The sequence below is a fragment of the Pseudopipra pipra genome, chromosome 18 (genome assembly GCF_036250125.1).
Source record: "Pseudopipra pipra isolate bDixPip1 chromosome 18, bDixPip1.hap1, whole genome shotgun sequence".
Lineage (NCBI taxonomy): Eukaryota > Metazoa > Chordata > Aves > Passeriformes > Pipridae > Pseudopipra > Pseudopipra pipra.
Window position 1 is genome coordinate 14,454,093 of NC_087566.1, and position 12,509 is coordinate 14,466,601.

The 12,509-nt window shown below is 41.7% G+C and overlaps 1 protein-coding gene across 4 annotated transcripts in view; it reads right to left on the bottom strand.

The window, feature by feature from the left end:
• LOC135424252 (septin-2) overlaps nt 1–12,509 on the bottom strand; it is a 34,996-nt gene that overhangs the window by 6,567 nt on the left and 15,920 nt on the right. For all 4 annotated transcript variants that reach the window (XM_064675328.1, XM_064675330.1, XM_064675329.1 and 1 more), the window contains 5 exons: nt 10,326–10,427; nt 9,400–9,545; nt 8,338–8,421; nt 7,395–7,452; nt 1,159–1,252 (listed from right to left, as the gene is read on the bottom strand). In XM_064675328.1, coding sequence (XP_064531398.1) covers nt 1,184–1,252; nt 7,395–7,452; nt 8,338–8,421; nt 9,400–9,545; nt 10,326–10,427 — 459 coding nt within the window. In that variant the 3' untranslated portion in view covers nt 1,159–1,183. The remainder of the gene's footprint in view (nt 1–1,158; nt 1,253–7,394; nt 7,453–8,337; nt 8,422–9,399; nt 9,546–10,325; nt 10,428–12,509) is intronic.

The following is a 12,509-nucleotide window of genomic DNA, read 5'->3' on the forward strand; positions in this document are numbered from 1 at the left end:
TTACACTGCACTACTGTCCTGCAGCAAACAGCCATTGCTGTGCTCAGAGTTTGGCCATGTGATGACAAAACAAAGTCACCATGAAAACTTGGAACCTTCAGTTCAGACTGAAACACTTCCAGTATTGAACAGGCTCCTGCCCAGGGAATGAGGGCTGTGTCAGACACTGCTCCTGCACACACTGCATGGTCAGCCACAAAATTATCCTCAGGGTTTAAATTCCAACTTTGGGAAAGCACATCTTAGATGGAAGTTGGAAAACATGATGTGAAGACTTCTATCTTAAACAGTTGGAACTGTGACAGTAAGAAACCTGAGAGTGCATTACTTCTTTCCCTTAACTACTTCACTCAAAGATCACAGTGAACAAAGCAGTAAAACCATCAACTTCTGCTTAAATCAGAATCCAGTGAATAAGTTTATTTCTTAAACTTTTTTTTCTTCTTTATGTAAACAGGAAGACTGAAGGTTCAAATAAAGGCAACAAAAAATCTCCTTATTTTAGGCTTGGAATGTTGGCAGCTGCCACGAGGTCATAAGGGATAATATAATCCATTTTATTCAAGCTTTACATTCCACAAGACCAGCAATCACAACTAGAGTATTAAGCTGAAGTATTAAGCAACAAGACTCCTCATATCCTTCTGTTTTTCCTTCTTGCATTTAAAAGAAGAATTATATCAGAAGGGCTGCATTCTGAAGAAAGAATTAATATTTGCTACAAGAATTTTTTTCTTTGCTCGCTCTGATCCCAGCTCATACATCACACACACCACCAAGGGAGTCTGTACTCACTGCACACGACCAGCTCGTACAATTCTGTTTGGTTCTTTGAGAAAACTGTTATAAATGCAGCAGCCTTCATACCCCCAAACACCCTAACTTTTGTTTACATAGAAACAAATCAATTTTCTGAGCAGCTTGTGCTAACAGAAACAAAGCCACATGATCCAAAAATAAGGCACTGAGGATAAGCATTTACAGGTCTTAAAAACAGCTGCAAAGGTAACATTTGCACAGATCTTCTTTTCCAGCCTACCCAGAACACCACTCATTTCTCCTCTGTAAGTACTGTGAAAGCAAGTCCAAAGTGCACAATTAACATAACCACTGTGAAAGTCTGATGTAAGAGAAGGAAACAAGTGAGAAGAGCAATACCTGATGCATCCAGGTGTCAAACACCTCAGTCATCCCCGGGCTTCATCCTCATCTGGGCTTGCATCTGGGCAATCATCTCCTGCATGCGGCGCAGCTGCAAGAGACACAGCCATGGTTAAACCAGGCAGGAGGAGGCCAACAATCCAGAGACCATACATCTTCTTCCTCCATGGTAGAATGCTGATCCTGTTTTCTTCCTCACAAGCTCCAAATGTTCAGTAATTCACATAATTGAATACTTTGGTTATCCCCATCTCACACTCTTCAGTTCATTACATCTAACTTTCACAGAAGAATACTTATAATGAAAATTAAGCTATAAAGTCCAACTCTTTTGCTGTTTACAGAGCTGTGAATCCCCATTTAATCTGCAGTGAGAAAGGCATGTCCTTTTGGGGTGCAGACATGCACCTGAGCGAGCTGAAGCAGCTTTGCTCTGACACAAGTGCTCAAAGCACAAGACCATGCAGGAACACTCAGCCTTTGGCTATCAAAGAGCTCTGCAAATTTTTAGCAACAGGAACAGCTGAACATGCAGCCAGGATTTAAAAACTACTTCAAAAGAGAAACAGAAAGATGTTTATAAAATTTGAAAAGCCAGACTAAACATATAAAGAACCAATATTTTTTACATCTAAACAATGATTTTTCATGGAAATAATTGTTTTCTTAAGGCATTTTCTTATAACACTTATAAGTTAGTTTCCATCTCATAAAAGGCCAGTTATACATAATGGGGGTTTTTTGTTTGTTTGGTTTTGGGTTTTTTTTAAATAACATTAATTGGAACAAATGTTCCTAAGAAAGAAGAAAGATCACCAATAGAGATTTTCAAAATGTATATGCAAATACCTCTAATTTGGTTTACAAATGACTGGTACTTCCTTCCAAATGCAGGTGGGGAAGCTTCACATACAGAACTACAAATGTCCTGTGTTACAAGCTGGGAAGGAAATAGGCTCCTATTTCCATGCACATTGTATAAAGTATGAGTCTATCTCAAATTGGAGGTCATGTAAAAATCTGAGGCTTGTAAAGCAAGTTGTCATCTTATTGAAGTAGAGAATTGCTTTCAGTTATTTGCAAGGAGGTCAGGGGGAATTCTAACTCAAAACCCAGTGTTTAAACAATCATCCTGTACTTTCATCCAGTGAACCACATTAACTATTGTGACACTCATTACTGCATCAGATTCAATACAAAAGAATCTGAGACAAATACTTGATTGCATGTACATGGTGTTGAGCTGTTGGTTTGGGCTGTTTGAAAAAAAAAAAAAACCAAAATAAAAACAACCACAAAACAAGAAAAACCAGAAAGAAACATCACAGAACAGAAAAAACAAATTGCAGGTGCCCATATCACTTTTCCCTGCCTGGTCTCAGATACAGATTTAGGAAATGGTAAGAAACTGAAGATTAACTAAGGAGTAAAAAACAGATTGCAGCATAGCCAGCAGTAACAGAGCTTGCCCAGAACTAGCTGGCTTATGTACTTATCCTCTTGCTGCAGCACAGGGTTCAGGAGAGGCTAATTCAGGTTCCTGTGACTGCAGCAGAGATGCCCTCTGACAAAAGGAGATTCACATAGCAACAGCATGAGATACAGCTAAGTCTGCAAGGATTATTATAAACCCATCTACATCTTTCTGCTAAATACTCAAACCAAAAAGCTCCTGATCAGAAAGATGGCATAATGCTGCAGCAAGGAGGAAAAAAAAGCAGAAAGTTTCAGAAGTGAGAGCTGCATTGATTCCATGATACAATAAAAAAAGAAGTTTCAAAGATCCATCTGTGAAAATGTAAGACACCTGGTCTTTTGAACTGCCTCTCTGCAGATTTACCACCAGAATAAAACTAGCTTTTTGGAAGCTCTCCTACTTGAGCTTTCCCAAGAGCACTCCAAGCAGAGCCATGAAACATTCCCAAAATAGCCACCCAACAGTAATGACAGGGGAAGATATTGCTGCCCAAGTACTATGGGGATTGCTCAGACACAGAACTCTGCTAATAGCCAGCATCACTGTAGGACTTAAATACAGCACTGAGACTTGCATTTTCTTAACCTTCAGGGATAAAAATCTGCCCATACCATGAGGGAAATCAGATGCTGCCCAGGACACAAACGTAGGCAGCACAAAAGCCCCATGAGACCCACTCTGCTCTAACATTAATATTGTAACAAGATTGTCCTTTTCCATTCTCATGGGGAGTTTTTGAGACCTACTGGTGAAGTCTCAGTCTCGTCCATTAGCTAAGTAATGGCAAGTTTCTGAAGCTATTTCAGGGTAATTCAGTAGAAAAACTTCCAGGCACAAAGCCTGTGAAAAAAACTAGGCAAAACCAGGCACACTGTTGTCTCCTATGGCCATTGGGAGATAAGTCTCTTTTCCATAAGGAAAGCTGGCAAAAAAAAAAAAAGAAAAAAGAAAACCAGAAAGGTACTCAAGCACACCTATTTTTCACTGCATCCTGGGCTGCATCAGCATTTTGATTCGGTTTTCACTGAGCATTTGCTATGCAAATAATGGTTGCTTTTTGCTGTGAGACTGTGGCTCTCAAGCTCTAATCAAACTTACAACTACCAGTTTCACAACAGTATTCTCAGCAGACAGCCTGTGAGCAACGATAGTTACCACAGCAAAACCTGGTCCCATAACTATAGGACTGCAGTGCTGAACTCAGGGAGGATGCACACCTCGGGCAGGACATGGTTGGCACAGCAGGAATCCTGGCAGCTCAGGAGTGGAGTTAAAAAAAGAGAATCCAGCTGTATCGTGCTCGAGTGGTAACAATTCCTCAAGTAGAGGATGGGCCATAAGAGCTGTTCCTCCACATCACAGTACACACCAAAAGCAGCTCATGTTCACCTTACTGGACCTCCTGCACAGACAGAAACAACCCTGCTATTAATAGAGGAGAATGTAAAGAATCACACCAAAGACTGGCACTGATGTCACATCCACATCTGTGTTCCCATTGCTGTTGGGGACTGCAAGCATCAAGGCCATAAAATGACTTTGATCTTGCTCAGCAGCAACTCCTCTCACTTGTAAGAGTAGCATTAATACATTCACATTCAGGCCCTGAAGAACAGATGCTCCAACATGACAGCATAGGGCCAATGCACACCATGGAAAGGAAGCCAGGAAATAATGTTTGGAGATCTGGTAAAACAAATCGTTCCTGTGAGTTCTCAGATAACAAAAGGCAAAAGAATAAACTTAACCTTGACATAAACACCTCTTAGTTTACTTATGTCAGGACTAAAATTTAGTTCAAACTGTCATGTAACTACTGCAGCAACACAGAAAAGAAACAAACATTTAAAATAAGAGTTAAAAATGAACCATGCACCTCCTCAAAGGTATCTGTGCCCTCACAGGAATCACGGATACACAGCCTGCAGCAGCACTCGTGCTGTCTCTTCACATAAAAGTTTCCACATTATCTTTCAAGAAAATACTTGCACATGTCCCTGCACTTCCAGGCAGTGACCTGCACACACTCCTCACACCCTCACCTCCCCCAGGCCACTGCTGTGCCCTCTCTGACTCCCACAGTGACCCAGAGCTCCTCATCTCAGCTGCCAAAGGGTTAAACACACTCCCAAGGTGGAAGGACAGGAGCAAACAATTTCAGCAGAGTGGTTCGTTCTACCACACTCAGCCCAGTGCTGAGCAGCTGCACTGGAAGCAGTGGAGAGAAGATTTGCCCAAAGCCTCAGAATAGCTCACTGGAGAAGCCAGAGAAAGCTCAGTCCTTGCTGTTTTCATGTAATCACAGCCCTAACTGTTTTCTGGAAGAACTACCTCTCGAAACTTTGAAAGCTTTTTATTACGAGATGTTTTCAGAGTAGGAATAATAGGGCACAAAACTACACACTGTAACTTTGTGCCCATTTGCACTACAACATGACAATAATCTGTACTGCATCTTTACAGTAAGGAACATGAGTATCTTTATTCTTATTTTCACTTCCCATCTCAGAAAAACAGGTCATCACTTGCAAATGAGCAAAATCACAAGAAGATGGAGCAGTAAATCCAAAATGACAGATTAGCAGTTCCAGATTGCTGAACTGGGGACCACATCCTTTGGCATAATAAAAGATCATTTAGCAAAAGTGATGCCTTGATAAAGATGATCCTGGCACTTGCCCAAGCATTCATTCCTTCCAAGGTTATATAAACCTCACAAAACTGTAAATAGAACTGCAAGCACCGTTACTGATGGGAATGCAAAACAGGAGGGGAAATGGATATTTGTTTTCTCTGTGAAGGCCATGGAATGCAAGCCCATTTCCTCTGTGCCTCTTTCCTCCACAGATTTTTCCCAGTCTGAACCTTAGGGATGGTTTTGAGATGAAGAGACCTCATACCAGCTTATCTACAGAGGATTCAGCAAAGCCTCTTGATCTCCTTGGGACAGCAGAATGCAGAAGTTAAAATGTATTTGTTTTTTCAAGTTCTAACCTAATCCTCTGCGACTTCAGCAGCAATTATTCAGAGATGATTAGCCCCAGAGGAAACTTCCAAAGACTGTCCTCCAAGAAATGCAAAATTTCACCCCTTTAGCCACGTTACATAAAAGACACATTGCATATTATATATGTATATGTGTGTGTATATACATTTAAAACTCTATCTATACACTCACACAGAGTGGTCAGAATAGATCAGTATATAATAATGTGCCTGCCCTATCATGAGTTTCCAGAGGAAATGGTTATAGGAGAATTTTTTGAGACATAAATCTTAAAATAAATAGTTCTAAAGGATACCCAAGCTTCTACTTAACTATTAGACATGTATGATTTATAAAGTTCAAATAACAGGAGAAACAGCCATGACTTAAAAATCTCTAAGTCTACTGCCTGAATCTCGGAAGCACTAAGGACAAAAAAGGAAACCAAAAAGCATTTTCCCAAAGTGCTCCTGAGAGTGTCCAGGCCCCTGGACTGCGGGACAGCTGCTGGGGCTGCTGCTCTGCACAGCCAGCAGGCACAGGAGGCACTGCCTGGGCACACAGCAGGCACAGGAGGCACTGCCTGGGCACACAGCACTGCACAGGAGGCACTGCCTGGGCACCCAGCACTGCACAGCTCCCACTCCTGGGGGGCACAGCCAGCCCAGGGCTCGTGCTGCTGGAATGGAGTCACACAGGGATAAATACACAGCTCATTCAATCTCCACTAATTCAAATCATTAAATATGGTGATAATGAGCCACTTCTGCATTTCCTTTTAGGAACATTTCTGCTATTTCTGTCAATATGCCATGGTTAGCCAATAGCTAAGCAGGGTTAGCTATTTTTAAATATGGATGCTATAAAGGAAGAAGGAAATGCACAGACCAAAGCAACATCATTTCAAAAATTTCCATGTATGGGAGTCATTCTTTCACCTCAGAAACATACAAAACTGCTTGCAGCTCTTTATTTCTTACTCCAAATCACTGCACATATGCACTGATCTTTTAAATCACACCTTCCTGCATTTATGGACTTGGATCCAAGCTGAATTGTGTAAAAGAAGGATAAACACTAAAAAAACCCCACTATCTTGCAATTGGCAGAAAGCCTTCAGTTTTCACATTGCAAGCAATCATAAGCACTGGCAATGTACTCCTTGAATTTAAATACTGGGCTAAAAGTTTGAGTCTTTACAACTTTAGCATAAAAATACTAAGTTGAAGGGCCAAGCAATAACTTGGAACCAGAGTGAGAAATCAGAGTTTGGAAACACCAAATCCATAAGATAAATATGCAACAGAAATACTATTAAGATGAAAAAAACATTCACATTTATTTTATCACTGAAGTTTTGAGACCCAACAGCCTTTTTCTACTCCATAGCCACAAGCCATAAAAAGAAATGTACTGGTAACATGCTTGCAGTGAGTACCTGCACATCTGAAAGGACCTCAGACTGTCAGTCTGTCCCAACACACTGTTTAAAGCAGCACACGTAGCTGACAAACATAAACTGATTTCAATACTTAAAATAGCAAATATTCTTATGGAAAATTAGCACAGGGATGGGAAGTGATAAATATCCTGCCCAGCACCAAGAGTCCCCGGGCCAGCTGCCACCCACAGTGCCCCTGACTCTGACCCAAACTGTGCCTGGGCAGCTCCCCTGTCCTGCTCTGGGCTGTTCCACAGCTCCAGCTGCACACACTGACACTGCAGCACAGCATGTTACACCAAAGAACAGCTTCACAGGTTCCCTCTTACCTCAGCCTCCTTCTGCTGCAGGATTCTGTCCTTGTCTACCACTTCCTCTTCAACAGGCCTATTGAAGAAAAGAATGCAGATAGTATAAAACACAGAACTAAAAACCTCTAAGAACAGATTTAAGGATCATATTTCAATTAATGTAACATTAAAAAAGGCTACATGTCTCATACTTCCCTTTTGTAAAAGGCCATCTTTACCTCACCAGCTCCTGCTATTCACTCTCCATTTCTTAAAATTCCATTTCTTCACTGCTATACGGATTTTTTTGCAATTTAATGAAGAGATTTCCCCCACTATCTACCCATGGTACAAAAATCAAACCAATAAAAAGCTGCGTAGGTCATTTCCTTTTCTCTTTAAGATCAAAATGCTTTGCTGAATACTTAAAGAAAAGTGGAGTATGGACCAGTTACTAACCATAAAGATGCAGGAAAGGTACATGCATTTTTTTTGCATTAAGTTGCCAAGGACAAAAATCTTACCAGGAAGAAAAAAAGAAAAAATAAACTCCATAAAACCCACAGACATTATCAGAAAATTTTGATTGGTCAAAACTCTCTTCAGCTATATATGCAGGAGCAAGAGAACAGCCACCATGGCAGTCCTGCAGTAACTGGAGCAGCAGTGTCCTGCCTGATCAGGTAAGCTGGGGCCTATTTAAATGTGCCCACTCGTGTTTACTTCCTCCAAGCAGACACCATCTAATAAAAACCTACCTTGCCTGCAGCCCACTGCACAGAGAACAGGGAATGGGTACAGAACAAGCAGCCATCTGTAAGCACAGCACCCTGCTGTGCATTGCTCCTCTTCCAGAAGTGTTTCATACAAGTTTCAGTAATTCCATAGCTTGGAATCTCACGAGAAACACCCAGGGATTAGCTGGGAGGAAGAGCAAGTGCAGTGTCCCAGTGGAAGAAGGACTCCAGCAGCACCCACTTACTTGCCGGTGCGTTTGAGCCGCTCCGAGCGGAAGTTCTCGTAGTGCAAGTCTTGGGTCACCTCCTGCAGGTCCTGCATGTGTGTTCTGGAACAGGCAAAGGGCCATTGAACACTCTCCATCTCAGCAAAGGAAAGAAAATCACCCCTTTTATCTTCTGTTTTATCCAACGGATGCATTTCCCAGAAAAGTGAACCCTTACAGAGCCAGCCTGCCACAGAGCCACCAGAGCTCCCTGCTCTTTAATTCACAGTGCCCCCAGCACTGTTCTTCCCAGACCCAAAGCACGCTGTCCTTCTCTCACTCACTGCTTTAGGTGACTTGTTTACACCAGTCTTTGCAGCATTAACAACCTTGCAAAGACAGTTATTCAGAAAAACCCTGTAATTCCTGAAGTATGTTATGAATCTGAAGTGCTGTTAAGTATAATTTGTAACAGAACTAGGTGGAGCTGCTTGGCTCACACAACAGCTGACACTGCCTAGCCTTCTGATTGTCAGGGAAGAGGAAAACCCGTTTGCTCCCAGTGCCCAGCAGAGGGCAATCCCTGCCCAGCCAGACTGACCTGGGAACGACACAATGGAATTCCACGTCCAACAACAGCAGAACATCGTTTATAAAAAAATCCCTGGAAGCCATTTACGCAGGCAGAATACCCGTATCAGCTCAAATCAGAAAGGGGCGGGGCATCACATCTAACAAAGCACTTCCTGCACGGCCAGGAAAATTGCACTTTGCTTTTAAGAATACTTTTCACTTGGAATAATATTTTAAAAGCCTCCCTGCCCACCGACTGCACCATAACAAAACTTCAACTGAAACGTAAAGCCACCATAAAGTTCCCATAAAGGCATAAACCCACATATATCTGGCAATGTAAAACACAGAAAATATTTTCTCAAGTCGGAGATCAGAGGGTACAGCAGCCCAACAAGCTGCAGGGGACTAAAATGTCGCTCTGCACTGCCATGAGAACCAGTTTGGAGTGAAGGATCCCTGCTGTAAGTGCAGTCACTGTCCCAGTGACGTCAGCCCCAGAGAGGGGACCGTTGTCCCGTCACTCACACGAGCATCGTGCGCAGCTTGAGGAAATCGTTGTGCTCTGGATTTTCAACCTCCACAACTCCCCAGGGATACAGGCGGCCTCTGATTTTTTTCCCCTTCACCTCAATAAGTTGATTGGATCCAATAACAGCAAAGGGAATGCTTGCCTAGTTGAGACAGAAAAACAAGTTACTGGATTGATTTCTGGCCGGTTGATTTCTGTATTTTGTCTTTTTTTTAAAGAAAGCACAAAGACTTAAATAACAGACAGGAGAGAGGGGAAAGAAATGTTGACAAATGCTCTCTGCTAAAACCCTTGCCCATCAGAAAAGCAATAAATCCTACTCTAGGCAAGGCACCCTCTCCCAGTGAACACCTGTAGCTCTGTGAGGCTCAGTTGTGTGAGCCCAGAAGGAAATGACGCTGTGCTCTGGAACACCTGACTGTCCCAGCACAGTCTGGGCACGATGTGTCATCTGCCACAGCCAGCATGGAGAACAGCCAACACAAACACACTGCACACACACACTGGAGGAGCTGGAGAGAACTGCAGATACATTCTTCAAGCACCTTTGCAAATACCACAGCACAGAGAGGAAATTACTGCAGTAAAACCTTTATTATCTCATCTAACGGGAGGAAAGCTGTTAATCAGTACAGCAACCATAACACACACTCTCTCCCTGCTTGCTGAAGTGTTTGAGTCAGAACACAGACTGCAAATTACAGTTCCTGGTGAACACTGGCTTTTCCCTTAGAAGAGAAGACAAAGTCACAATATTACCTTTGGAATTCTGATGAAACAGAGATTGGAATAATAAGGATTATAATTCAGAGTCAACATCCAAAGATAACTGGAATTTTCAACACCTTGTAAAAGTACCCTTAGGCATAGTGTAGATTGAAGAACTACTGCAGCAAAATAATAAATTAGGAGGGAAACTTGCCTTTAAAACTCTAGTTTGCTCTTTAAACTCCTCATCTTCATCAGAATCTGCATCAGGGAGCTGATAAATCCTAATGCCGTGTTCAGAAATCTCATCCAGAACCTGAAAGTTTACAAAAAAGGAAGAATAGTAAATTCTTATTTTATGAAGAGGTATTCAGTTAAAAACATCTATCATTGATTTACTAGTCTGTCACAAATAGGCACCTGATTCAGTGTCCAAAGTACCAAATAACACAGGGTAAAAGATTTTTTTAAAAGGCACAAAAGATAAATGCATTTTTAGAAAACATAGCAAGTAAATCATTACAAAATGCCAGAAGATTTACATGGCACATAATACAGAGCAGACAAAAGCAAAGTGAGGTTATATGAAGGAAGAATAAAAGCAATGAACTTGGAGAAGGGATTCATTAGTTGCACCATCAAAACCACTCAGCCCATGCCAAAGTATATTTTTGTGCATTTAATGTGTACAAAAATTTAAAAGACAGCTTGTATTGCCTCTCCAATCAAAAGAGACAAAAGCTCATTATCTACTTAAAACTGGAGAAAGTCATTAAAAATCCACTAAGAAAAAAACCCTGTTCTTAAACAGTTTTCTTTATTGTCACTAATGTCTGAGATTTACATAAAAATACAGTATCCATATTCCTGTGTACATTCTTTTCCTAATGAAATCACCTCAGGGGTGAGCAGCCAAAATAACTTTGGGCCTTGGGCAGTTTCAAAAGGTGGCACAAGTCAATCCTTTCTTCAAAACTGAAGAGAATGCTTCTGCTGCCACACTGCTGAAAGCATGACAGTCAGCTGTGTCCCTGCACCAAACACACTGACACAGTTTCTGCCAGTGAAGGGTATGAGGAGAGCACGAGGAATGCTGGCACTCCACAGTGGCTCTCTGCACAGGCACCTCGGATGTTTCAGCAGAAAAGGTGGACTCTGCAAACCTCCCAGAGCAGTTTTCCCTAAGGAGCTGCTACTGGAACCCCAGACAGCCCCTGACCCAAGCAGCTGCACTGTTGCACTAATGCACTCAGAGAGAGGACAAACTGGGAAAATCAGGGAGGGCTTTGAGGTCATTGTAAAAATATTCAGAAAAGTCTGTGTAAGCACTTGTGATGCCACTACTACACATATGACTGGAGATTAACTCAATAACACAAGTACAAGCAGACTTCAAACAGATGAGAGCTCTTAATGAGTTTCTCTGGCTGTTGTTGGGTTCCTCCATCCTCTGTCGTGATGGCAACAGCTACAGTATAAATGAAACTTGTCCAACCAGAATGTGATTATCAAACAGCTGTTTAAAATCAAGCAATTCTCCAGGCGGTTAGAAGAGGAAAGACCACGTCTGGAGCACAGCTACTCCCCTGACAGTGTTTTCCTGCCAGGTATATAAACATCCCCCACACTCAATAAAATATCATGAGCCCCCACCTACACAGAGAGCAGCATTTTTTAAAGCAGAAAGAAATTTGGGAACAAATGTTGCCAAGAAGCAATTAACAGCTACATTGACACAATGGCATTTAACTCAATGCACGTTGTTACTTTCTGCAAAATGGAAGAGAACTAAATTGTCACCAAATGATAATAAAAGATGCACAGCTGGGGCAGTGCTGCAGTGTGATGCCTTTAAGCTGCATAAAACAAGAAAGCACATTTAACCTGGCTGAGATCTTGAAGATAAAATGCAAGTGAAACAATAACGGGAAAGCCAACAGCAAGGGGTGCTAGAATAATATATTACAGCTGTTAAACCTAGTGCTTTCCTGAAAGGAAAAAGAATTGCAATGAAAACAAACTGTATTTTATGGGCCTAACAATGAAACAGCATTTTGCTTCTTCAAATCTGAATTTTTATTGGCCTCGGAGGATTCTGTGTTCTTAAAGATTAGCCTTCCCATGGGAAATTAAAAAAGAAAAAGTCAAAATATTAGTTCCCCTCTCATGAAGTCATTCTTTTGAGCATGTTTCCTTAGCAGCCTTGCATGGCACAGCTTGTGAAACTGTCTTGCATTTCTTCCCACTCAAGAGTTTTAAAAAATAACTTTGAATTCCAGAAAGACCAAACAGGAATTACTCCAAGCTGGGTTTCCTCTGCAAGCACCATAAGCTAATCTTGCTGCTCAGCCCACAGCGGCAAAACAAAAACATTTGCCCTCAGATTGACGGCCAAATG